Source organism: Anopheles maculipalpis, chromosome 2RL, assembly GCF_943734695.1.
Source record: "Anopheles maculipalpis chromosome 2RL, idAnoMacuDA_375_x, whole genome shotgun sequence".
Taxonomy (NCBI): domain Eukaryota; kingdom Metazoa; phylum Arthropoda; class Insecta; order Diptera; family Culicidae; genus Anopheles; species Anopheles maculipalpis.
In genome coordinates, this window is record NC_064871.1 from 56,462,180 (window position 1) to 56,489,617 (window position 27,438).

At 39.6% G+C, this 27,438-nt stretch overlaps 3 protein-coding genes across 4 annotated transcripts in view; all 3 read right to left on the reverse strand.

The window, feature by feature from the left end:
* Positions 1-23,986, reverse strand: part of LOC126559182 (calexcitin-1) — a 228,915-nt gene extending 204,929 nt beyond the window's left edge. The window contains exon 1 of the mRNA XM_050215301.1: positions 23,983-23,986. The gene's annotated coding sequence lies outside the window, so the exon portion shown is untranslated. The remainder of the gene's footprint in view (positions 1-23,982) is intronic.
* The window catches only part of LOC126558262 (homeobox protein abdominal-A homolog), a 295,819-nt gene that overhangs the window by 59 nt on the left and 268,322 nt on the right, over positions 1-27,438 (reverse strand). The gene's annotated exons all lie outside the window — the stretch shown is intronic.
* LOC126558316 (homeotic protein Sex combs reduced) lies at positions 3-21,002 on the reverse strand. Its single transcript, XM_050214309.1, has 3 exons — positions 20,984-21,002; positions 15,787-16,673; positions 3-803 (listed from the first exon to the last, which is right to left on the reverse strand). Exons 2-3 carry the CDS (start codon positions 16,619-16,621, stop codon positions 499-501), a joined length of 1,140 nt encoding a protein of 379 aa, XP_050070266.1. The 5' UTR covers positions 16,622-16,673; positions 20,984-21,002; the 3' UTR covers positions 3-498.

Sequence of the window (27,438 nt, forward strand, 5' to 3'; positions counted from 1 at the left end):
TCGGTACAGTGGAAGAAAGCGAGTCCGAATATATCGTATCAATTCATGAGCGTACAATCTTGACACACTTCAACGAGTGTGCCGTATGCAGCGTGCATTCTTATGAATGATGAATGTGTACTGTCACAGTATCCATTCCGTTGCGTTCTCCTCCCAACGGCAGCTCATAAAAACAGTCACAGTTGCTGTTCAATCAGAGATATCACGGACTTGCGATCATTTTCGAGGCGTCTTAACCTTAAAGACGCGTAGAAAACGTGTGCTCGTCCCCTTTATTGGTCAGTGCAGGTCGCAACGTGAGATAGCTGGTAGACCAGGGGACAATCAAAACTCCTGATTGTATTTAGTGGTATCAGAAGGCGTACTGCTGCCGCCGCCACCGCCACCTACACCGCTGCTGCCAAACAGTACGCTGTCCTGATTGCCCTGATATCCCTGATACTGTTCCTGATAGAGCTGGTTGAGTCTCTAACCAGTACCCGAAAAGTGCCACGCGTCCTATGCGCTCAGGTGCGCGAACTGTGAAGGGTGAATATCGAATTGATAAGGATGACCATACGGCGACATGTGATACGGCACAATATTCATCGAGGCCATTTTGTGCTCCTTCTTCCACTTCATCCGCCGGTTCTGGAACCAGATTTTGATCTGTCGCTCGGTCAGACAGAGGGCGTGAGCGATCTCGATACGCCGTCTGCGTGTTAAGTATCGGTTGAAGTGAAATTCCTTCTCCAGCTCGAGCGTCTGATAACGTGTGTATGAAGTGCGCTGGCGTTTCGTTTCTCCGTTAGCGTTCACCGTACCTAAAAATGAACAACGGTCGTCGACGTGTTTGCGTTGACAAATATATTGATTCGTCCATCCATCGCGTGTCCGCAGTCCAATAGTTATGCAAAGTCCGATGCAGGATACCAGCGTTGATGTTTTCACATGTTGAAGATATTAAAAAGAAAGAAAAGAAAAACATTAGTGAAGAAAACAGTGACCAAAAACAATTACAACAATTAACCAATAAGCCCAATATTATCTACTACGATAAGCGTGTGATTACGATGCTGTCTGGAATACTAATGAATGAATTATTATTGCTGGAAAATCACTCTCCTTTGACAGCTTTCGAATCAACGGAAGCTGTTATACCCTTGCCTTGGAATGGTAAATCTCGCATCCTAATTGCAATAGTGTTCAGGCGCTGTAACAGTAAATAAGGTGCGGGAAAAGTGGATGGAAAAATTGTTCACACTTTCAACGAATGCTTGCAACCCATTCCATTAACACAATTGCCCCTTTCCGCTGTCGGGCATTAGAAAACAACACGTCGTTGAAAGAATTCAAATAAATGCCAATTCCGAGCGAAACCATAATTAATCTTCTTCATGAAACTTCCACTGGCTGTCTGTTAGCTCGGGCGATATTGTGCGGTTGGCGGTAGCTCACTCGTGTCGGACCTTTAACGCATACCCTGTCAACGCAGTTATACTGTCGATTCTAACGCGTACCGGAAGGTTTATCAAAATGATAATGCGGTGATCCTTTTCCAATCGAATTTCAATCATGCTCCTTTTTTGGTATCGTTTGTTTTGTGCTTTCGTTATGCAAAAAGCGTGATAAGAGGTGAATGAAGTTAAACCTAAAGTATCAGTATCGTGACGGTCGGTCTATTAGGTCAGCTCTAGACTTACATTCCAGCAAACCTGTGGCGAGGTGTGCTAGTACAAGGCAAAAAGAAGCGTTCATCTGTCAGCTTGAATGAAAAACTGTTTCTTGACGAAAGAACACACCATTTCGCATGTATGGTGGGTGGTAGGTGGCTGAGTAAGCATCACATCCGCAAATTTGATATAACAAACCCATGAACGAAACGAATTCTTTCTTCCATTCAGCACTACCGCTACACAAACTATGAAGATGATAACAAACCTTGCAAACCATCAACAGAAGGAAAGGAAAGACAGGAAGAAAAATCCTCGAACCATAGGTTGACGACCATGGTACATGTGATGTTGCCTTTCCTTTTGCTGGTTGTCATTTTCAAAGAAAATTGAGCAAATACAATTTATCATTTTTACTCGACCGGACATTCAGCTCAGCTCTGGCAAAGGGATAGATTTTTTGATAGAAGTTACCTATGTAGTGTAGTATCAAGATCAGTAGAAAGGATAAAAAAAAACAAAAACAATTTTGTTTCTACGGCAGTAAATAGCTGTACTTGCATTGAATTTGGACAGCGTTCCGATACGTCGGTAGGGGTCACCGTCCTTTGGTCTTCCAAAATGCAACGCAACATCATGTACAGCCAAGGAAATGATCAAAAGTGTGACAGGTTGTTTTTCTAACTAGTACATCAAAACTTCATGTTTCTGTTGTTCAATAAATACGTTTATTAATAAGTTTGCACTTTTCTAGATTAGCCTTTAAGGATCGTAAAGATAGTGATAAAACGTCAAGATAAAGCTATTGTTCGCATTATAAATAGCTCGAAAAGGTAAATTGTATTTGAGTTAGCACTAGTTTATTTAAAACAAAAAGAAAGTGCTGTCAGAGATATTTATGTAAGCTTCGAAATAATCCACAGTATCAGAATGAAAGGAAAGAGATGAAGAGAGAGAGAGAGAGAGAGAGAGAGAGAGAGAGAGAGAGAGAGAGAGCTAAACGCTAGTGACAAATCTTTTGTCCAGAACCGACTGATCTTAAGTAGGACAACATAACATTCATCATTGCTACATCCGAAGCCGGCGTTGTACGAAAACTGAGCGCTAATCCGGGCCTTGAAAACGTTAGATCATCAGCATCGAGACCGACCCAACGATGTGAAAGGCTAAACGAATTCTACGATTGATTGAAAATGACCGCGAATCGCGCGCTGTTGCTCATCATGGCCACCTCTTTTCGTTGGCGCATGCATAGTGAACGTTCTTGGCAGAATGAGGATTGCTCCACAACCATTCCAATGGTGGGGGGGCTGTTCCGTTAGCGATGGGGAACGTGTTTTGACTTTGGTATTTAGAAGACAGTTTTCGTAACTGAAAGATCACTTTGCAGCGACATGGTTCTGTCCGCTACCGGTTTCTCCGGATCCCCACTTTGGCCCTTTCATTATACCGATGAGTCGGAACGGCCAAAAGACAAGTGACAAAATGTTGACACATTACTAGCTAAAAATCTCGTGCATGAAGCACACCACCGACGCTGGTGGAGTATTCTTTCCTGGTGGTTTTGTGACGAACAATGTTACAAGTTGCATTCCGGAAAGGGTAATAATATTACAATGTCAGAAGTTTTTTTTTATTATACATGCTACATTGCAGTACAGCTTAGGCTTCTGATTGATAGCATTTGAAAGAAAAAAGAACATCACGAGGACTAATATCTATCATAAAATACTTATATTTCTTTGGATAAAATGTGATGTGATTTACTTTTTTTACCAACAGTATGCGCATGGTTCAGTGTGTGGACTTATTTTGGTCTAGCAGATTGTCAAAATTTAAGAGCGTGTAACAAGCGGGGCTTGTGCCAAAGGGGGCTGCAAAAAGTAAGAGCAAAACTATAATAGTTGCCCTTGCGAGAAATTCAAACATCTTCATGTTTTTGTCAACAGCGATACGATTGCAACATTAACGGTTTCGACATTCGCGCATACATGAAATGTCATCTCATTCAACGTGTTTTAAAGATACAGTCCTCTGGATAATCGCTAGTACACGCACAACTTAGCAATTTATGTTCTCTTTCTTTCTTGCACAAGGAAAATTGTTATATGAATATTCAAGTAAGCGTCATAACTGCTAACGGCAATAGCAACAGACACTCGTGTGAGAAATATCTCACTAAAAACTTCATTCTCAATAAAGCTAGCCAATAGCACACAACGACGATGGAGACCGTGTATATTTGAAGAGTGTGAAAAACGCGCTGACTTCCACGTTAATTATATAATTAGAGCATTGATCAAGCGCTATGCCGCTGCTTGTAGCCGTTGTGGTTGATCTTTTCCTCACGATCGCCATGAGAATTTGGATACGGGCAGTTGAGGCACGTGAACAGGGTAAAATCTTGTACTGCAGCGATACTGCTTGATTTACGTAGGAAAGCGACGTACACTAGCACGTGCTCAGTTGGAGAATGATAATCGGTGAAAAGACACGCTTTACCAAGAACATTTCAAGCATGTGGTGGCTTTTCACTTTAATTCGATATTGTTTATTGACTACACTTCCAGTTGGGAAATCGATAATGGTCTGGTTCGAAAGACTGCTTTTTTGTTCGCTTCGCAGATATGATATACAAAGAAATACATTAGGTGCCTGAAGCAAATCGAAACGATGTTGTGTGATGTGACCGTAGCAATCATAAGTACAAAACAGGGTTTCGGTCGAGAAAAGTATCTGTAGGTTTGTGGGGCATCAGACGACGGAGGTTGAAATAAAACTAAACCATATTAGACATTCATCAATCAAGCGAGACAATGGCTATTATGACAGCTTCTTGTGAGTAGCACACAATCATGTGTGACAACTTCTGTTTGCTCGCCGGGTTGTTATATTGGTGGTTTTGGTGCAAGCATCAGAACGGTTCAATGTTCTCGACACAGCTTGCCAATCTACTCTATCATGGAGACTGCCGCTGTTGTCCTATTTATTTCGACTTTACGTTATTTGTGTATACTTTCTGTGTTTCACTATAATTCTATTTGATAATGTTATATGTTTTAGAAACTGTCGTAAGCTGTTGAAAGTGTCATTAGAAATTATAGCATTTCTTAGAACTTCTTAAAATACTGTCGAAAATGTGATGCCTTTAGCAAGCAGTAGAAAAACAGAAAAAGTGTGTTTTTTACTGTTATTTTATTTTTTCTACACAGGAATAAGTACGATATAGGGTCGAGTTGTTGTTTCAGCTGCATTCGATAAGTTTGAACTCGTTGGGAAATGTAGCTTTAAAACGAACAGTCGCATTGTTGAACAGCTACCGGTGTTGATCATTAATCATGGCTTCACATTTTCGCATACCATTTTGAAGGCAAATTTTAGCAATTCCTCTACAACAGCATGGCCAGGAACAGGGGACGACATTTGAAAAGTGTTTTCCTTCATCTCATATTGACTTGCCGTTCAGTTTATTTTGGAAGCAATCAAGAGAACTCTCACTCCTACAACACTTTGACAGGAACACGGTTTTTCTAAGGCCAGGGTTATGCTTTTCGATGCTATTAAGAGAAAGTTGCAGGGAAAGGACCAATTCCAGCCACATTGATAAAAAGGCAAATAAAGAAAAAACTAATTTAAAAAAAAAAAAGAAACCATTGCATGATTCCCCACCCACCACAAGTCTGCGACGATTTATTGATTTGGAGGATTGATGTTCTCAGAGAAGGTGATACATGTTATGTTTTGGGTCGTGGAAGTGGAAGTTGCGGATTGCATAGAGCTAGAACTGCCGTAAGACATTTTCTTGGGAGCCAGAAAGATATGAAACACAGCGGTGTTTGTGTGTGTGAGTGTGGGACATGAGCTACACTGAAAAAGAAAACATTCTGCGCGCTTTGGCCTTGCTTACAAACGAACGAAGACTGTGAGAAATAAATCGGAATAGATAGAGCTGCGTTGTGTAGGTGATATGGTTAGTGGTATGTGAAATAATGCATTTTTTATATTTAGGCAGTTGCTTCCCTCGACGTTTCCCCTTTTTTCATTATTTATTAATGTGTTTGTTAACTTAGGTCAGGGAATGTCTGTGTTCTGAGGGTAACACAACTTATCGATTGCGTTGTGGGCACTCGTTATTATTTTATATTTTGCAAAACAACGGACACTACGAAATAAGCTATTAGAAAATCGAATTCAAAATAACACACGGATGAGCATAACAATAATACTATGATTGCCATATTTTAAAATTTTTAGGTAATTTGTATATGATCATAAATACCGAATAGTTGAAAGTTTTGAAAGGCCTACAACACACAAAAATGGAATTACGAGCAGGCTGTCCTTACAAATCGAATAAAAAAAAACACACACACACTCACATAAAATATTTAAAAAAAACACTTTTTTGGTGTGGCGCGTACAGCAAAACAAAATAAGACTTCAAAAAATATTAAGAAACCAAACTTGCAACAAACAATGTCTGAATGTTTGCGGATCTAGGCTGTTGCAGGAAAGAAAATAAAAGCATTTTAAAGACAAATGAAAACAAAATGATTACACCCCATGACGAATATTTCACATATATTGCAGTGCAGTTCGGTCAGGAAGCCCCACAAAACCGAGGTAATATGTTTGCAGTGCACGAAATGGAAGCATGCAAACACGGCAACGCACGGCAATGAAACTCATTCCTTGAGGCAAGTTCGCACGAGACGCAGATGATTTTTTGTTTTTGGTTGCAGACATTATGTTGTGCATGAATAGCGTGCCGACTGGAAATGGACGAATATAGAGCGTTAACAAAATATTTAACGAATCGAAAACACGTTTACAAAAATTCCGTCTTTTTTCTTGGCCCTGCTTTCCCAGTTGCACCGTTCGATTTTGAAATCATTTCAATTTGCCCCCAGTTTGACTCATACACAATCCATCTGTAATGGGCAAAAGTACTGGCGCTGAGATGGGTGGTGGTTAATCCTTTGTTCTGTAATAGTTTGATAAAACAAGAAACTGATTGAATTGCAGAGCTCTGGACGCATTCACTTGTACTAACTAAAAATTCTTTTCTAACGTTATAGCTATAGACTGTGTAGAAGTTAGCAAACCAGCTGTGCTTTTAATAACAGTATAATAAAATCCCCTTTAACGAAACGCTTCGTACATGGTAAGAGCGTGTTTTATCGAGCCAACTATCAATAGCAGTGCTTGTAAGAAAAAGTAAAGTCGTGCTTAAGCTTTGTGTCGAACTGAAACGGGTAATGGCGTGCGATTTAAAATTAATTTGAAATTTTGCCCTTTTTCTTTTGGTTTCCGATTCAAATCTCTGGGTGTTCTTTAAATGCCTTTGTACGAATGGTTCAATCGGCAGGCAGGCACATAGGATGTTCGTTTTACGCTGGTCAGTATACTGAACTTCGTGTTGATGGTTGTCTTTATTTTCGTACATACGAAGAAACAAGGGTAAGCCTGTAAGTCTTTGGCTTTTTTTGTTGTTGTTGCCGCTACTCTGAACTTGGTGGTATCTTGGACACGCTTATACTTGACCGGTTTTTCAAAACGTGCACGTAATGAATAGTGGTTTTCATAAAGAAAAGTGCATGGAGGTATGATTATTGGCTCAGCAACGTTTGCCGAAGACACTGCTTACAACCTACGGGGGTTTGTTTTCGCATGTGATGATGCACAAATGGTTTAGTATCGAAGTAAATTGTTTACTATTTTATGATGTAAATTTCATATAATCTGTTTTGATTTTAGAAATAAACATTATTTGTGTTTTATTTATTTTTCTAATGTAAGATTCGTTTGGATCGTTATCTAAACATGTGTTTTTGGAATGAAAAACGTTTTAAAGAAATTCATTTGACTTTTTGATTGTTCGTAACTTAGCACGTTTTGCATTTTCAAAGTTCGGAGTAGATCGAAGATTGATCCTTGAAATACATTAAGGTTTCTACACTTTCCATTTTTGACTCAAAATGTGGATGTGATTAAAGAAACGCATCAAGACGAATTTTATAAACAGGATATGGTTGTTTCTTTAATTGTTGAAAATGATATTAATTAATATCGTCCAACGATTAAAACAATGTCGTGCACATAATAGCTCAGGAAGCGCCACAGACAGGCATAAACATAATATATTCAACAAACAACATCAACCGGAATGCCTACATTGCGTTATAAAATAGTAGAAGAGCGAAGAAAGCGAACAGGTATAAAAAAAAGCCAACAACGGCTAGAAATGTCCGACAGGTCATCTATCACCTTGTTCCTTTGGGAAGCAACGTACAACAGCTTGCGAATGGATTCACAAAGTGTCATCAGGTATTAAAATTTCTACTAATTTTGCCTCACATACTCAGGGCTCCTCATATCCTCTCATGCACGCATGGTCACTGGCATGCTGCTTAAGAGTAGTTTTTTTTACCGTTTTTCGCTTGACTCCTTGAATCAGCAATAAATCAGCGATTGAATTATGAGCTGCACCTTTTGGGCTTCCGCAAAAGAGAGGAACTCCCTCGTGAAAATGAGACTAACCATGTGGATCAATCTTAAAGCCTTGCTAACCCAAATAGAAGCAACTCTTTGACGCGCGTTGTGTACCTCTGTGGTATGTTTCCGTTATTTCCTTTCTCGAAGGCTCTGGTACCGTGCGTCCATTGGGTTATGGGTAATCGCCGCTAGGATATCTTTTAACACGAAAACACGGGATTATCACCGGGTGCTGCACAAGTTAGGGGCACTCAAAACACTTTTTGAGTGGCGGTGTCTTTGGGTTCAATGATAATAATCTTACCACCGTGAAAAAAAGCTATGAAAAGCCACTCGACGCAAGACACACTGCAAGGGCGAGAAGGAATGTCCGAAATAAAGTAATAAATTTAACTTAAGTCAAAACACCGACTCTAGGGCGTTTATCAAATCTTTTATACGACAATAACATCCTTAACCTTGCGGGATGGTAAAGGTGGACGGTCTGTCTGGTCCGGGGCTAACCTTTTGCACTGTGGCTGCTCGGTGCGTCCGATTGGAATGAGCATCTTCGTGACGGTCTGCAGTACCTGTACAGTTCTTTAGGGTATTTGAAATAAAGAAAGATCTTCAACCTTAGGTCAAACTTGGCCGTAGATTGAGTGGAACCGGAGCCAGACAACCGTTTGCTAGTTGTTTGATCTTCCTTTACGTGTGTGTCTGGATAAAGTTGTACCGATTATCAAATTGTTCTCTTTTTATCTAATAATTGAAAAATACTAAAATTTAAAAGAATTTATATTGATGTGTACTCTGTATACTTGTCAGCACAAAAAAAAAAACTTCCTCACAATGTTTACGGCAGTTTAATGCTCCATGAGTAAACGCAACAATTAGATAACTGGAAAAGCAAGAGTAATTCGTCGACACTGAAATGAAGGCTCTTTTTCACCTTCATTCACAGGATCTTGCGTCCGTGCGTCCAGCAACAAGCTTGGTGGCAAATAGAAACTCACCATATACGTCATCGAACTTGCTTTCTTCTCGGCGAACAGCGAGCTGTTAACCATTCTTGAACATAAATCATCTGCGCCGTGCCGTGGAAAGAGCGAGATTGCCTATGAGCGTTAATGCAACGAGGTTCGTAATCAATGAAACGGACCGAGGACTCCGTCAGTACCCGGGACGGGAAGTACAGTAAAATGTTAAAGGATTCGTTACAAGTATGCAACGAATCGGCAAGAACGTATACTGCATGGCTCTCGAGGAACATTGCAGCCATAAGTAGTAGCCAAAACGTGCGACAATAACTCTTGGCAGGGAAAAGGGAAAAACGAATAGAAAAGAAACATGCAAAGAGATTCACGATAATTTCAAATGAAAATGCAAAAATGTGCGAATCTAATCTGAAATTAATAATGCTCATTTTTTACACGCCGTGCCGAAGACCTGTTGGTGTGTTAGCAGTTTTTTTTTGTATAGTTATCGTTTGTTGTGTGACTGGGTGTAGGAAAATTAATAGAAACTTATCATATATTTATGCGAATAGCTGTAGCAGCAATTGCCCCGGCTAGGTTAAGGCTCATCGGGTTCGGTATTTGAGCAATTGTTGTGGTTGTAAAATTTTAAATACAATGAATTCAAATTTAATAGCTCGTTTGAGTTGTTATAAGATTTTTAAATATTGATGCTGACGGCGAATACAAAACTATTTAAAACATTTCGTGAAGCACGATTCATTTGTAGATAGCAGTTTTGATGGTTCTGTTTGCATATATGGAATAACTGTTCATTATTCTGCGAAAGTAAGAAAAAAAAACCTCACATCCTCCGTCGTGTTAACTCTCTGTGTGCAAGAGTGGTCGTTGACCACAAAGTTTTGATCCAGATGAGAAGGTTAACATGTATGAATATGAAGCTGCATATGAAAATTCATATCTTTATCAGAATGGTATGGCAAAACAGGTTTATTTTCAACGCGCCGTGAAATTGTCCATCAAATCGCGATATAGTATGCAAACGAAATGTGCATATGTAATAAAGTGTCCGTTTTTTGTTGCGATTGTGTTTTATTGTTTACGACTTGGAACGTTCTTACAAGGCACACGTTTTGATATCCAAAAATATGCGTTTTTAGTTTTGGTTATTTTGATTGATTTATACAAAACAATATATGCATCACCGATCTAAAACCATACAGGTGCGTAAGTAGAGTGCAGAACGACATAAAAATAGCTACAGATTTTACGTAAGCTTTGTTTCTCAATTTCTCAAGAAGAAGCAGTTTTAAGATGCTTTTTTTCGGGTACCAATATTTTCAGAGATAGGGTGGATTTATGTTCACGAGGATACCACTTCTTGCATCATCAGCTCACATCAAATGTATCCAGAAATTATGAAAACAGTGCAAATGAATCTATCATAACTATATTTTCAACCTAGTCAATCTGATTAATCACAAACTAAGTCAGATGACCCTTCTATCAGGGTTGATGATCGTTCCATCTTTTTATATCTGCCAAAAATGAATCAGTTTGTTTGGGTTTTACGAAACGAGAGTCTTAAGTTATCATTTATTACCAGTTGCTTTGCTTTAAATTACAGTATATTGTACAGTGGAACAAGAATGATTTGAAAAATTGAATGTATCTAAAACAAACCAAAAGTCAACATCACAAATGACAGGTGACAAATATGTATCGGCGCCACTTTCTAGCACGGAGGTAGCTCCGTGTTCGGATTGCCTCTCCGTACGCGGTACTAACTATCCAGTTAAGGGAAAAGTAAGAAAAGGAGTCGAGAAATAGCGAACCAACACATTATGAACTTGTAATTACAAAGAAAACCAAGCTTGATTTGGGAGTTCTAGAAACGTTAACATTTATCGATGTTTTTTATCAGTAAATTTCAATCATGAACGCTTGACATGGGTTTCCTTTTTGTTAAAATGTTAGTTCACTGCTAGAAGTTAGTCTAACTCTTAATTATAATCTTTGAAATTTTTGGTTTAATCTTCGGATTCCGAAGAAGCTTGCCGGTGTTGCATAATGTAGTAAGTGCAAATGATTCGAATGATCTTCACAGCAAATGATACATGCAAAAACAGGAAAACTGATAATTCAGCACCACTCATGATTCGCGATAGTAACCAGCGAACAGGACAACCCTACCATTATCAGTGGAGACACCGTACCTTCACGTACTGTAAGCCGTAGTTAGGTAAATTGCAACATCGTAACTCCACAAAATGCAAATTATCATGCGCACGTATCCAGATTTTGATAATTTTTTTCTGCAATGGTCCCTGTACGGTATAAGCGATTCGGGTTGCCCGAACGTCGCAAATCAAGCTACACGAAGATTGCAATGAAAAAAAGGTTGCAAAATGCTGCAGGGCATGGAAGAAACCAGTTGCGAAGTGAAAAAAATTTTAATTTGATTTTCATCATTGTTATTTAAGTGATCGCGGTCCTTCTAGCTTAACGTGCTGCGATAAAGAAACTCTCACAAAATGGGCACAGTCCCCAACAGTTGCAGTCGAAAGTACAGAGATGGAAATGGCCAAACGTTCAGATGGAACATTAAGTGGGTTGGGTAAATTGCTTTTAATCGAAAATTACTTTCATCAGATTTTCACGCAATTTTTGAGTCAATAGTTAGTAAAAGAAGATGAAGAACACCGGTTTTCATACGGGCAAAGTAAGTTATCCAGGTATCTCGCTCTCAAAATTCGAACCAGCAATTTGGCCTCAATAATTTTAACAAATTTTAGTTGCGTGCACTCGGGACAGAGAGCTTGCAGGAAACAATTTTCGTTTTTTTTTAAATTTTGCATATTTTGAAAGTTTTATTAATACTTTGGAACCTATCCTATGCTATCAGTTGAATTTAATTTTCAGCAGACAATCAAAATAATTTTCTGAATTATTGTTGATAAAATGCATGAGCAGAGATTTAAGACGGATAGGAGATGATTAAATTTGCCATAACTGTGATTGATTTCCAATAACCTTCGATAAGCATGCAGTTAACAAATGGTTTGTTTATATTTTCCCCATATTCATTTTTTTAAACGTTACTATGAGGTCCCAATAAGCTGATTGATCTGAAGTTATGCTACGACATGATTTTAATTTTTGAACATGAATCTGAGTCATGGTCCGAAGATGGGGCGACGACTAGTAAGCCACTCAATAGCCGGCGTGACCTAGTAGATCGTCAAGCCAAAAAGAAGAAGAAGAAGAAGAATCGGATTTTTATTTTTATTCTGTCATTCTGTCATTCCGTAATTTATTCCAATTTACACTTCAAGATAAATCATGAAGATGTAGCTGCAACAGCCATGCAACTTTTCGGTACCATGTAATACTTCTTGAGCTAGAAAACTCGGGGTTTCGATTACTAATGATTATTTCCAAAACACTCCAGAACCGCTGAAACATAGGTTCTTACTACTTAAAATTGTGTGTTACAAAACACGTTCTTCTTCTTGGCGTTACGAGCTCTAAGGTCATGCCGGCTATCGAAATGGCTTACTAGACTGCCGATAACCACGTAGTTGGTTAGTCAGACCTCACTACGGGGGGACTGTTCGGATGGGATTTGAACCCCGGTCCTGCCGTTTGAAGACCAAAACGTTAAATAGTCAAATCTACTAACACTGTGAAAGGATATTCGTGTAAACGTTGACAAAAGCACATTTTTTATTTGATTTTTAAACATTACATGAGCGACCGTATATGTAGCGATACTTGTAACAGTTCAACTATGAAGTAACATTTTTCGGAGCAGATGACTGGGATTAAAAATGATCATTTTTACAATGAGCCTACAAAGCTCTCATAATACACGCCTGAATCGGATATTGAATTGACTCATTTTACTCCTAACTGGATAGTTAGTCCTGCGCACGGGGCGACGGTCTAAGCGGGATGCGACATCTGGGCGTGCCGTGTGAAGACCGGCGACGCTAGTGTCCCATTTACTGGACCACTACCACTGCTCTCAGAAAAGCAAAACTCATCTAACAAAAAGCCAGAAATAACTAGAGAAAATAAGACTTTTCTAGGTTATGAAATCAAAAGAAAAAAAAAGGTTCACCTTGCTTGTAGTCAACCGGCCATACTACAGCCTAAGGAAGCTTCTTTTTCTTCTCCTTCTTCTTGCCTTAACGACCTTCTAAGGTCACGCCGGCCACCAAAATGGCTTTACTAGACTTGCCGATACCACGTAGTTGGATAGTTAGTCCTTACTAAGGGGAGACGGTCCGGATGGGATTTGAACAACGGTCCCGCCGTTTAAAGACCGGCGCCGTTGTCGCCTTTGCCACTGGGCCGCCCCCCCCCCAAGGAAACAGCCTAAGGAAGATGCTTCGCCTAATTTGCAGTGACGGACGCGTATACGATTCTGAAGTATGGACTATGTTCAATGCTTACGATAACCCCTTCGAACCGCGAAAGATGCTCAGAATAATTTTTGGTTCCGTGTATGAATGGTGCCGTTTATGAATTTAGTCCTGAAAAATGACGAGGCCGCTACAACGATGATCGCGCATGTAGCGTGGATTATGCATGACGTGAGAATAACACCGCATGTTCCTCGGCATAAAGAGTGTTTAAGGCACCCACATGGCCTTAGGAGGACTGATACAAGCGTCAAATTAAGATTCTATAATGTTTCATCAGAAGTTTCATCAGAATTGCTGGAATAACGAATACCAGTTTACGTTTGTTGAAAGTTTGATTGTTGAAAGGGCTTCTGCAGTAGTTAAACACGGAATTGTGGCTGTAGCGTTTGATTAATAAGAAGTCAGTGTATTTAGTTGCTGTTTTTCTTTGCTACCATCGGCAGCACACTAGGGACGATAGCCTGTATCTAAGAGATGGATTAAATTTTTAAAATATAAAAAAAAAACCAGTTCAGCTATCGAATGTTGATTATTCGTTGAAACTTAAATGTGCATTTACACATACTTTTGTAACATTTCTGGCTATATTATTTTACATACAAAACGATATACTTAATGTGCCGAGTGTACTTTAGTATTGTATGCATGGATTTCAACTCCAACATTAAGGCACATTGCCGTATGGTCAGCTTTAATAAACATGGTAATGATATTTTGAGTAAAAACCGTCGATTATGACCAGGTTTGCAACGATCTATACACACCTTCAGTGGCTTGCATGCGTATCACAGTATGAGTGGAATACGTCGTCAGCTCTTAAATTACGGTATGTTTTATTTTCTCCTTCCTCCTTCTACCGTCTTTTCGTTTCTTCGTAGATGAAGCAGTCAACATATGATGCGTACGATTGAAATATGTATCATAAGGTGCACATCGATTCTATTTCGTCTTTCACACTTGTTGCGCTCATCGACGATTTGAATCCAAAGTGGCGGAAGTAGCATCATCCAGTACCGACAGTTGGCTACACTAACACTGGTTCCATCTAATGGTCCCTCGGTATAGCCTAGTAATGTGCCGCGGAATTAGAATGTGGCGATTCCTTCGTTCTCTCAACGGTGCACAGTAAATATACAAACCATCCATCGCCAACATCGACAGATAGAGCGATCGATGTGCGATCGATGGTAGAGTATACCAAACAAATACAACCTAGTATATGGCTATCGGTACAATGTTTGCTGACTGGCGGGTGGAAGACGATGAGTAAATGCAAACAGCTTCCCTCGCAGTAACAGCTTCCACGCATGAGGCACTACTTGGTTTTACAAGAGTGATGAAAATGATTAGTGTGAGAACAAAAGGATTGAATGCCGCACACTGTTCTGTGCATTTGGCAGTCTGTCTCTCCTCCCTCCTCCCCCCGAATATCCCCGCTACTAATGATCAGCATTGAGCAGCTTGAATGTACGTATGCATGGGCATGTTTATCTTGAGAAATATTTTTGTTTGTTTTTTCATCAATTTTCACCCGTCTGTTTCACAGGGTGTTGGCGTTGAGGAAAGAACACTCGTATTAGATCATTCTTTTTTTCCATTCACGCAGCATAGCATGTATTGTCTGTGTGTGGCTCAAAGAAATAGGAATACTTAGCCACTTGGTTGGTTCGGCAGTGATGGTGCACAGAAGCATACGATCATTAAGTCGGCTGTTATTGACAGGTGTGAAGTGATTGAATGATGAATTTCATGTTTGTTATGTACGCGCATGATTGAAGTTTATGTTACCTTTAGCGGTTAAAGAATGAAACAATGTTTTTCTAACAGGCGTATCCACGAGAATTTAACTTCATACCAGAGATTTATTACCATCGATTAAATGATAATTCTTTCCAAATACAAAACCGATTTACACCATGTTTATATGCATTTCGAGTGGCCTGGTGGACTTTCCAGACATGGGTAAAGTAGAACAAGGAAACCGGAAACACTAAACCATGATTTTTTGAGGCTGCACATCCCTAGCTATAGAAGACGATGACCAAAAATTCTTCTTCTTGAAATAATGAAAATCTATGCAACGCCAACCATTGAATGGCTTGCTAAATTTGATGTTATCACGTAGTTGGATAGTCATTCCTCGCCACGGTGATACGGTCCGATTGGAATTTGAACCCCAGTATTGCCGTGGGAAGATGAAAAAAAGATGAAGGTGGAAAAAAACAGTCTAAATAAATAAGAAATTCTACTCACTTTGTCCGATATGCACGCGTTTCATCCATGGATAGATGTGAGGGGGAGGTCCTCCTTTTTTGCCACCATTTCCACCACCACCTTGAGAGCTACCTCCTTCCGTGCCACTGTCATCGTCGCTAGCGTCGGACTCATCTTCCGGGCTACCGAGCGGCAAGTTCACTTGGTTACGATTGCTAATGTTGCTGGTATTGTTGTTCGTATTGCTCGAACTCACGGCCGTGGATGGATTGCCCGATTTTAGTGATCGGGTTACACTTTCTACGACCGAGCCTGGTGACAGTTTTGGCGAAATCTCGGTCCTACCACTATTGCCATCATTTGTACCGTTACCAGCGCCTCCTCCGCTAGCCGTACTCAAATCCTGAGGACTTGTGGTGCTATTGTTATTGTTGTTATTAACTACATTTGTACCTGTACTAGGACCATCGCTGGCATATTTACAACTTTGCGAACTAAGGGCGGACTGTTGTTGCTGCTGTTGCTGTTGTTGCTGCTGTGAGAGGAGGAATTTTTGTGGTTGTAGCTGTGTGTAATCGACCATGTCGCTAGGCTGATGTCCACCACCTACGGGGCCTGCACTAGCACTGTTTACGCTGGTTGCTCCGGCCCCTGCGAGCGGGTTGTACGACTGCGAGCTGTAGTGTGCTTGGTGTGGCGTGCCGGGATAAATATTTGGAGTGTATGCCGAGGGTGGGAAGTACCCATCGCTTTGGCCACCTTGACTTCCAGCCGTATTCGGTGAGCTATTTGTGTTTTGTGAGTTGTTGGGATAGCACGAGGCAATCGAGTTAACGAACTGATAGGAAGACATCACAAAGTTGTTGGCATCCATATTTGTACAATTTAAATGTCTCCGTTAATAGGTAAGCAGAATCTGAAAACAACTGGAAAGAAGAAAAAAACTGAGATTAAAGATATTTGAATTTTGTTTGTAAACTAAGATCAAACATAGAAACACTTGTTTAGTCATTGATGCTAGGTTGTAGTCGTGTAGGAAATGTCTAATATGCAAATGGATAAAAAAGATTAAAAATTCGCTAATCAAATTATCCAAGTCCAATTAAATCCAGTTCAGAGAGAAGTCTTCGAAGACTAAACAATACCACCACAATATTTGAAAAAATTAAAAACTTAAATGAGATTATCATAAAAGCATACCAACAATTTGAACATGAAGACTCGCCTACTCATCCTGCAAAACAGTGAGTTGCACAAAGTGCTACTGAAAAACAAATCACGCAACCAACATAAATTATAAAGGATGCAGCTTGCGATTCAAGTTTCACGGTAAAGACTTTTACCATGTCTTTAATGATGGCGACAACGTTAACAGAGGCAACATGTAGTGATGGTGCCAAGGAGAGCAAAAAAAAAACGCACCAACCTCAAGAAAAATGTAGGTTGTTGAGTCGATGGACGGCACGAAGATTGCAGAGTGCAGCAATCAACGGCACACAACTAGCAACAAGAAAAACAATACGAAAAAGTTTCCAGAGGAACCCTGCAATTTTGAGTCAATGAACAATTTAACCCTTTGGCAGTATCACCGATCGCAGAATCTGACAGCAAAGCAAATGCGTTCAATGGATTCTGCCGTTGGTAGGCGCAGCGTTTCAAAATACCAATTTGGTTGAGTTTTTTTTATCTCTCTCCTTGCTTTGCACCAACCATGTCCAAAACAGCAACGCCAAACAAAACATATAAAGCATCTCGGAGCAGGCACGAGGAAGGAGCCACTTCTGTTGCAAAATGAACCGAACGCGTAAAGATGAAAACGGAACACCATGAGAACAAGAAACGAAATTTAGCAGCATTCTACAAAGCTGTCTGGAAAAGGTTGTTTGTAAGTGGAAACAGAGCAAAACTACAAAGACGATAAAAAAGTGACTCCTCAAAATGGCTTTCAACTTCAAAGGTCCTGGTTTAGCTCCACTGTTTTGCGGTAAAACCTTCCGCTATACATGTATCGATGCTTACATATACCAGCTTGGCCATGCAGGAAATGTTTGGCTTTCTTTGTGCGTGTGTGTGTGTGTAGCTAGTTGAAACTGAACGAGTAGCAATTAGATGGAAAGAATTTCGGAAAATTGCAAACGCTACAATATTGTGAGCGGAGACAACCTTCACACGGCAGAAACGGGGTTCAAATCCCATTTGAACCGTTCGCGCGTAGGGAGGACTGACGTGGTCCTCCAACTACGTGGTAGCGATGAGTCTAGCCATTCAATGGCCGTCGTGACCTAATAGGAGGTGCTGTTTGGAGTAATATGAATATACTTCTTTAAACAAATACAAAACGAATACTTCTGTATCTGTCATGAGTGGATCCTGTACAACATGCTTGAAGTGTATCCAACATCTATTTCAAAAGATATTGCTTTCTTTGATTTCAAATTTAAAAATCGTACAGCGAAAGGTTGTTTAAAATTGGACACGTATTGCTTGTATCCGTAATAAAGTTCAAATCAAAACTACAAAACTATGTGTTATCTCTATCTGTACTTTATGTTTGGGCTAGATAATGAAATGAACTGAAGAATGGGGTCTGGTAAAAAAGAAATTACAAATTGTACAAAAAAGCAAATGTGAATTATTTTTAGAATTTTGTTGAGTTGTATCACTGAATAGAAATTTAGCGGTAACGAAGAGGACTGATTTTTTACACACACGCGGTGTAAGGTGCAAGGTACATTGTACATTGTTTTAAAACTTTACAGTACATTGTCTAAACTGCGTGTCCAAATGTGAGAGACTCAACGTTCAAATTTGTCTTGACTTGCATGACTTCAAATCAAAAACGTTTCTTACGACATTTTGCTCGGCTGTTAAACTGAAGCAAAAGAGAGTTAAGTACCAGCAGTGGAACCAGTGGCGTTCTTCCATCAAATTCTATTTTTATCTGTTTAGTGCAAAACGTTTCGAGTCAACAAACAGTCTACGTTTCAATTGAGGATGTAGCAAAGTGCTGCTAGCTAATAAAATTGTTTTATTATTATTATAATAAAAATATTGTTTGAACTATGTTCAAATACATATAAAATATGAGACACATTCTCTTTAAAATATGTTTTGAATACATTTTGTTTAGCTTATGTAAAGTTCAGACTCCAGCTACATAAAATGTAGGTTTTGTACTTTGCCTCCAACATGGTTAAATTCAAAGAATCAATGCAAATATTTGTGGCGAAATTCTACTGATTTCTTTTTTGTAGTGGCGGATTTGATGTACCATTTTTTTCTTTTTTATGATTGGGCTCAAGGATTCTTTCCCTCATTTCAAACGCACTATCCCATTTAGCACTCACTGGCTGTAAACGTTCAGATGCCGATACGTTCTTCGTCTTTCACGCGCATTCGTAATTGCGTTCATTGCAGGGATTGGTTTTCTGTTTCTTTCCTTCCGTTTTCTGAAATCATTTGCCGGTAATAACACGAAACTATTCATTCAAACGCTTCATACCTCGTCACGAAATAGAGGCGTTCAAGGATTGCACTTGAATTATAGTGGAAGATATGAGTGGCAGGTAGTTTGTGTAACTGCTGGCTATTATCACATAATCATTATGTCATGATCGCCTGGAAGCTACCTTTCTAGTGTGTTTTACCATAGATTGATAATAAACGGTTGTGTAGAGGAAAAAGGTCTGTCGAACTATTTCTTTGCCGCTTTATCTAGACTCGCCGGCGGAATGTTCCAACAACTGTCTGGTACGGAAATTTGTGCAACGAAATCTTTACTCCAAATCGTTCCATTTCAATATTCACTGATTCTATTTAAAGTAAATGCGCACTTGTGGGTATGGCAAGAAATTATAGACTCTACTGAAGATTGGGGGAAAGAAGCAAGAAGAGTGATGGCAGACCCTATTATAAGTGGAAATGGTTTGATAACGATTGAAGCAATGATGATATCATAATAACTCAATCTTTTTTGCCAGTAACTTACTTTCCAGCTAATGGTCAAAGCTTTTGATTCACGTCCGGTGTGACGGTAGTGTCAGGGTTAATCGTTCTGCTAAAATTGCTGGTTATCGAAGCCGAGCAGTACTGGGGGCAATTATTCAACCAGAAATAGGATAATTGTTTTGCTTTCTCATAACGTCAATTATTACCCCTAAGCGAAACGCTTACGGGACGGAAAACACGTTAGTTTTGTTCGTCGTGTAGGTTTATAGATTATGGTAGCTGTTTTGTTAGGTTGATTATCTTGACAGTGGATTGTTTATTATGCAAAGTGTCAAATAGAGGCAAAACATCATACATAATTTCCAGCGAACTGTTTTTATGCATATTTTTTCGGTGTAAACTCGAACCAAGAGTGCAAATCTATTTTTATGATCAAGCAAATGCTGTATAGTGCGAAGTTTGTCAACGCTTGAGAGCAAAGACTTTGTTGTGGAACGCCCCATAGACGGTACATAAACCGTATTACAAAGCGCTCCTCTTACACCATGTACATGTAAAGTATCAACCACCTCACATGCAAACCCGTTGTTAAGCTATTAACAGTTGAATAAAACAGATTAAACATGTACGCTTCTACCAACGCTTCTTGGGGGCTAGATGGATCTGATGGTATTGGTGACTGGGTGAGACCACTTCCGCGGTGACCAAATATTCAAATTATAATGATAGCATTACGGCAAAAAGGCCAGGCCGTTCTTTATTAATTTACAAAAAAGATAAGAACACTGAACGTTGCTTAGTTTTGTGGTATCACGTGCAATTTTATCACTTAAAAATGAATGTTCTATTCAGTATGGTTTTTTGGTGGTGTCAGTCGAAAGATATGCCTCCTTTTATCTTAACCGTAACCAACATTATAGGTCGGAAATACTCTCTTGGGATAAACAATTATACCATAGATTAAGAATCAACCCCTGTACTTATCCGTTGGATGCTAATGAATTCAGCCCGTTTATTAATAATCAACTCCAGGATTTGTCGCTGAAAAGAACAAATTTTCCCTAAACGAATGTAACCTCTCTGCTACGACAAGCTACCCTTTGTTCGTGTTGTGTTTGTTGTGCGAAGCGACCAAAGCGACGCTTAGCTTTTCTTTGCTGGCATATGTTCTCGGTCGTCTCTGTCTCGTTGCATTACGACACTTTTGTTGTCCACCGCATTGAGTGTGGTGGATGATGTTTTACGTTCTTGGAAGGAATCGGAATAGAATTTCACAAACCAAACTCACTCTTTTCGGATCGTAGAAATTTTCTAGTAGATGATGATGTTTGGGATGGTGTTTTTTCGCAATTTAATGACGGTGGCAATATCACTTGGGGCACAGAAGGACCGGTCGAATATTAAAACAGGTGTTTCATCACTAATACCAAACAAAGAAGGGCTTATATTTGAACGATTTCTAAGAGAATGAATCAAACTTCACTGCACAAATTACACTCTTATCGAAGGAAACACACGCACACACACACTATTTAAAATAATGCAACAACAAGTCTGGAAACAACTGTAAAGGTATGTGTCAGGCTTTGGACTTTGTGTCGTAGATTCAGCGCGAAATGTCAGCTGCTATCGTTGTGGGAGCTATCTTTTTATCTTTTCAGCCACTACAACACACCGCTGCATGAAAAATGCCACTTGATGCTGTAGCCGTGTCTCGTCACTCATAATTTTACAAATATCACTGACAAACAGCTGCACATAACGCCTCATGTAGATTTAGCCCTTACTGAATTTCTTGAAACATAGATTGAATAAATGACACTGTTGTTAACAACCAATTTCCACAGATCGTGCACAATATTTGTTGCTTTAGTTTTCCATTCTCCTGTATGCACGGCTGACCATCTCCTCGGCCTTTCGGGCACAATACCCAGCTTAATGCCTTAAACCACGATACGATACCGCCAGCAACTGATATTTCACTGTTATAAACTTGGTTTGTTTATTTTTTCCACAAATTACGCTTATTGTTGCTATTCCAGAGACACATTGTTAGAAGGATTCCACCCAATGTTCAGACACACCGATGGAAACTTTATCGATCTCAGAAGCTCATTAAATCAAAATAATCACCACACAGATTAAGACACGCGGTTTAATCATCCAACGAACTGATCCATCGTTAACTACACGATCACCGCGACGAGTTTCACATTACGACCGAAAGTGTTGGAAACCCAGAATGAAGTGGTCGCTACAACACCATGCGCCGTTCGCGTATCTCCCTCGATTGCGTTCGCGGTGTACTGAGGATGCTGCTCGGTGCCGAACGAGTACGGTAGTCTCTTACCAACGCAACCGTTTCGTCTCTTTTGCTCATTGGTTGGCTCTTAACTATGGGTGCGAGGTTGCAGAGCATAGCAGTGAATATGCTTCATCGATTCCACATGTTCCATAATCGACCAACGTGAAACATTTCGTCGAGAAAAGTGTACCGAGCGGAAAGAAAGAGAGCCGAAAGAGACGTTTTTCTCGATAAATGGACAGGAGCCACCGTGAGTGCGCCAGAGACAACACATTTGAAAACCCACCCCGTTTCCTTTAGCAAACAAAGCCATAAAAGAGAACGTACTACCAGGCATTGTGACCGCCCTGTTTTACAAAACAAACGGCTGTGCATCTCTTCTTCTCCAACGTGCTAGTCGCATAGCAGACAAGGACCACTATCCCGGATGCAAACGCGCATGAGCCATGTATAACCCGTAGATTATAGAACTTGCGTAGTTTCATCGAATCTTTGATTTTTTCTTTCTTCCGTTGACCTTTATACCAAAAGCAGAAAGAGATGAAGAAGACCCGAGAGGTGAGTTTTGGGCTCAGTTCTTCGCTACCAAAACACTTTTTCCGATACACTTTGCGTATGGGAATGCACTGTATGATCAGTAAGCAAGAATGCGTAGAGGCCGTGTACAACCTGATACATCGGATGCTGGTGCAACATAAATTATCTTTGAATACTCCGGCAATACCTCGATGACATAATCGATTCAAAATGACTGTAATCTGTAGGTTGAATAAATGTGTAAAACGCGAATGTCTTTAGGCCGTTTTCGGGAAGCCAAATTAAGAGATATAGTCTGGAGCTCCACTTTAGCGAAACGGGTGAAGAAATGTTTGATTAAACTATGAATATGTTTTCGCAAAAAGCTGGTTAGGTGAGGAAATTCGGTATGCGTGTTCAAATCGCGCGGGTCAAGTCATCTTGCTTGCTGAAGCTGATCACTCGTAGGGTCGTTGATCAACTTGAAACTGAAGCTTTTGTATTTTCGGAAGCTAATCGATGCTTGTTTGCGTGTGCAATTAATTATCTTTTTGAATGAGTGAAATAGTTATAAATGCGTATCATCCTGTTAGAAATATAGTAATCGAAATCAAATAATTTGTATGGATGATTGTATTCGTTGCCAATCTCTTATTTCTTTTTAAGGAAATGTTTCACAATACAAGAATCTTTGTCTTGCCCTCCAGTTAAACAGTATTATTTGTTAGCTTAAACAGAATGTCATTTAATGGACACATTTTTAGAAATCCTCGAACTACACCGCATTCAAAGAGGAATACTTACACGATGAACGACAACGTGCGACACGTAAATACGCAGGCGCCTAATTTTTGTTTGCCCAAATAAACGTCGCAGATTCGCGGATGTGTATCCTGAGAAGATGGCATTCGACAAAGCAAATCAGATCAGTTTGCTACTGGAAGTGGGCGTTGATTAAGACGAGTAGCAATACAGTGAAGGGAGGCTTATCCCCCTGCAGAAAATAACAAAAGTTATAAAAACGATGGAGAACTATCTTTTTTGTTAGTTTACTGGCATGGCGGGCTATCCATGAATCCGCGCTAACAGAACCGGTTTTTGATGTATGAGCTTCCACGAGGTGGGTAAAATCGGCAGGAATCCTTCTGGACAAGAGCATTGTTAATCAGGTTCATCGAGAACCTTGAACCGGTGAAGTTTTAAAAGAAACAAATCCCGGCAATCCCGGGTCTCACCGTGTCGATGAGAAACCGAAACAACCATTAAAACAAATGTCCTCGATTCTGAGGCGCAGAATCGAGGACAGGCCGCTTTGCCACGATCAAAAACAACACTTTCGAAGCTTGCAAAATAGTGCAAATAGTCTAATTTGCTAACGGAATGCTCCAGATGATATTTGGACGGTTTGCTTTTCCCTTTTTCCAAAAAGGGTTCTTCCTACAGCAGGTATTTTTGTTCATGGCCACATCGATCGTATTGCTCATTATTGCCTTTCTATTGTAATCGTAAAACAATGCACAGGGTCTGGTTTGAGTATTGTTGCTTTGGAAGAAAATTGATCCGGTCTGGTGTATCATGCTGTGGCTCTAGGTGGGCAAAATGTTTGAGTCGCACTTGTTAAATGCATGCAGATCAGTCTAGTTCTGCTAGTTTACCAAGTGAACTTCAAAAATGTATTTTGACATATTGTGGGTTCGTATGGTTTTAATTTGAATCTCTCTAATAGAAATCCTCTGCTTTTGAATTTGTTTACCATTTCTTGTATTTTCCACGAATTTCAATGTACAATTTATGTGATAGTAAATGAATATCTTAATATCGTGTTGCTTAAAATTGATTTTAAGCAGTTAAAATTCACATTGTTTTGGAGACATTTCCATCTTCCAACCCGGCTGAGATAGGACAAAATGTTGAATTTTGTATCTATGTTTTAAAATCACAATGAATTCCTTTGAACCCACTAAGTTTTTCGGAACGTTAGGAAACACATTTTCCAGTTCATGGCTGATTGGACAAGAATGAAACGAAACACAGATCTATCAAATAAGAAAACTTTTTCCATAGTGAGCGAACTGCTCTACTATGGTCTAGCTGTGAGAAAGGAGCATTCGAGTAGTTGGTTCCTGTGTAGTCCGATAGATGACGGTAACGTGATCCCTTCCGTTTTCCGATGTACAACAAATATTTTGTGTTTTCCTCTCACACATCCATTTGTGCATTTATCATTTGCGAATTTAAGCCTATACTCCGTTAAGAAAATGTTTCATCTTGAGGAAGAATTGAACGGGATAGTTGATCGCTTCAATTGCAGATAGACTTGGCAGCAGAGCGCATCATTTCTGCATGAAAATTCTTCGACATGTAATTTTTAGAACAAAAAAGGACGGAAAGTATTACGAGGCACAAGAATTGTGTACTCAGTGGCGGAATAAAGTGTTTGGAAGCCCTTAGCTTCCCAAAAATGGATATCGGAGGATTCAATTGTCAAACTGAATCGAGCGAGCGTGGGAGGGGGGTGGGATGCAAACTGAACCGGGGGGAGGGTGTTGTGATCGTACAGGATGAGGGGGGAAGAGTGGGGGGAGGGGGGAGGGGTTGTATTTTGTATGATGATTCTCCATCCCAAGAGATTCTCTAGACGGCGAGGACTCCCCTGGTTGGTGAGGCCCCAGGCCCTCCGCCCATAGGCTGTTCCGCCACTGTGTATACCCCGCACGAAGTCAATAAATGTTGTTAGATGTCATGTTTCCATCAAGACTGATTGTTTTTCACAATCATATACCATTCTCGGCTAGACATTTTGGTTTCACGAAAGAAGTTTTCCTTCATTTTCATCCATTTCCACATTGGCCGTATTTGGTTAGCGTAAGAATCTGTGAGAATTCTTAAACCACAACTTTCTGTGAACATACGGGCCTTTTGGTATCACAGATTTATGCCTTCAGCTGAATGAATTCGTGTTGTCTGTTGTCGACCACAAGTAACAAGAGCCAAGAAAAAAAGAGGTGAAACAACATTGATGCGTAAAGAAGAAGTTTTCTAGAGCTTCAGTGAAAATTCATTAATCAACCTTCACTAAAAACAAACGGTTTCAGGTTGGTGCAACATGGTGCCGGTTTGTTTATTTGTGTCAAAACTGGCACATACATCGATGAAGGGGTTTTGTTATTGCTTGAAACACTCTGTAAAATCATCGAGAAATTCGAAGGAATGTTACTAAAAAGTTGTGGTTTTTCGTGTTGTCCAAAGTGAATTTCGAACAAGAACGTTAAGATTCCATTTTATTATGTGTAGTAGTTTTTAATTGGTATAAAAAACTGAACTAGTCGTCTTGACGAATTATATGAAAAAGGCATCAAAGTGAGGTAGTTTAGAGGAGCAGCGTTCGAATACCATTTTTGCCTTGCCTGCAACAGGTCTCACAACAATAGACTGTCAGTGTCTTGTATAATTCATAGCTAAAAATACCAGATTTGTATCGTACTTTAAATCTAGGGCTTACAAACTAGTAGCTATGAGATAGAAGAATATTCTTTCCGTAATGCAAAGACAGATCTTAAAGTAAAGTATATTGCATTGGTACGAAAAATTTACTTAACATTGGTGTCTACGCATATGGTATCAGTCACTTGATTGGCATGTCCATATTTAAGTGTATAAAAGGCACAAAAATAGAATACTGGTGTTAGGATCCTACAGGAAGGCGGGAGCAACGGTTGTCATTGTACCATGTAGTTATTAATCTAGTTCTGTACTTTGTCCATGTTTTGCGTTGTCTTTCGTTTCGTATTCCATTTATGTTGTGCTGGAATTTTTAGTCATCCGTTCCTGAATAGTAAAACTAGCATACTGAATGGGATTGCAATAACTGGTCCTGATGGTTGTGCATATATGAGGAAAATAAATGAAGACCAATAACATAGAAGCAAGTTTTTAAAATTTTAAACAATTTAAAGCAAATAAAACAGATGAAAATTTAATTGAATGCGAAATCACAAAATATTTCTATATTTCGTTGCACTTTTTCGTATCAAACATTGAATGGCAGATTGATATTTATTTTGTTATGTTAGACGAACACACTCCAAATGAAACATGATGAGCTTGATGAGTTTCGTGAATACATTCGGCAATGTCTAAAGCCTGATTCAACAATCGGAATGAGAACCATCACAAGTGGAACGATCGTCTTTTATAACCATGTCGTCACTTCAAAAGGATCGCTAAACTCAACACCAGTGGTTAAAAATTGAAAAATTTTAATGACCGTGAACTTAAAACTAAATACGATTCTTATCTGTTCGCATTCGTTTTCGTCTGAATGTGAAATTCAACCATATGCAAAGGCATTTCTGTTTCAGCCTCCATAACATCATATGGAACGTGAAACGTGTCAGCGAATGGGCTTACAGTGTATCCGAAAAAAAACATGTTTTTTTTTGCTAATCATCACTTTTAAAATTTATATTAAAGCTTCTGAAACAGTGTTATGATCCACTAGCCTCAACGATCCTCCTCGGCGTAATACTATCAAACGAACAGATAGCGGCGGCGCGTCGGTCAAACAAACGCAACGCACGATTCGCCAACCTTAAAACAACACACGAAAAAATCTAATTAATTTTATCCTCGGTGTAGCATTTATATTGCTTGAAGTAGCCTCGTGTTTTTTGCTCGCTTATTTTAATTTCATCCTCCGGTCTTTTTTGTTTCGAATCAAGAAGATTATATTACGCTTCTGGAGCGGTGAACGATAACTGGCCCGGTGCAAATCGGGCTCTACCCATCCACTATGATAAACACGCGATAGCTTTTTGGACCAACTCCGTCAATCCGTATATTCTGCACTCATCCGAGCATGGGCATTTCAAGAAGCTGGCGAAAAATCAGCGAGCGCATGTTTCGTATCCTCCAGAACGGGA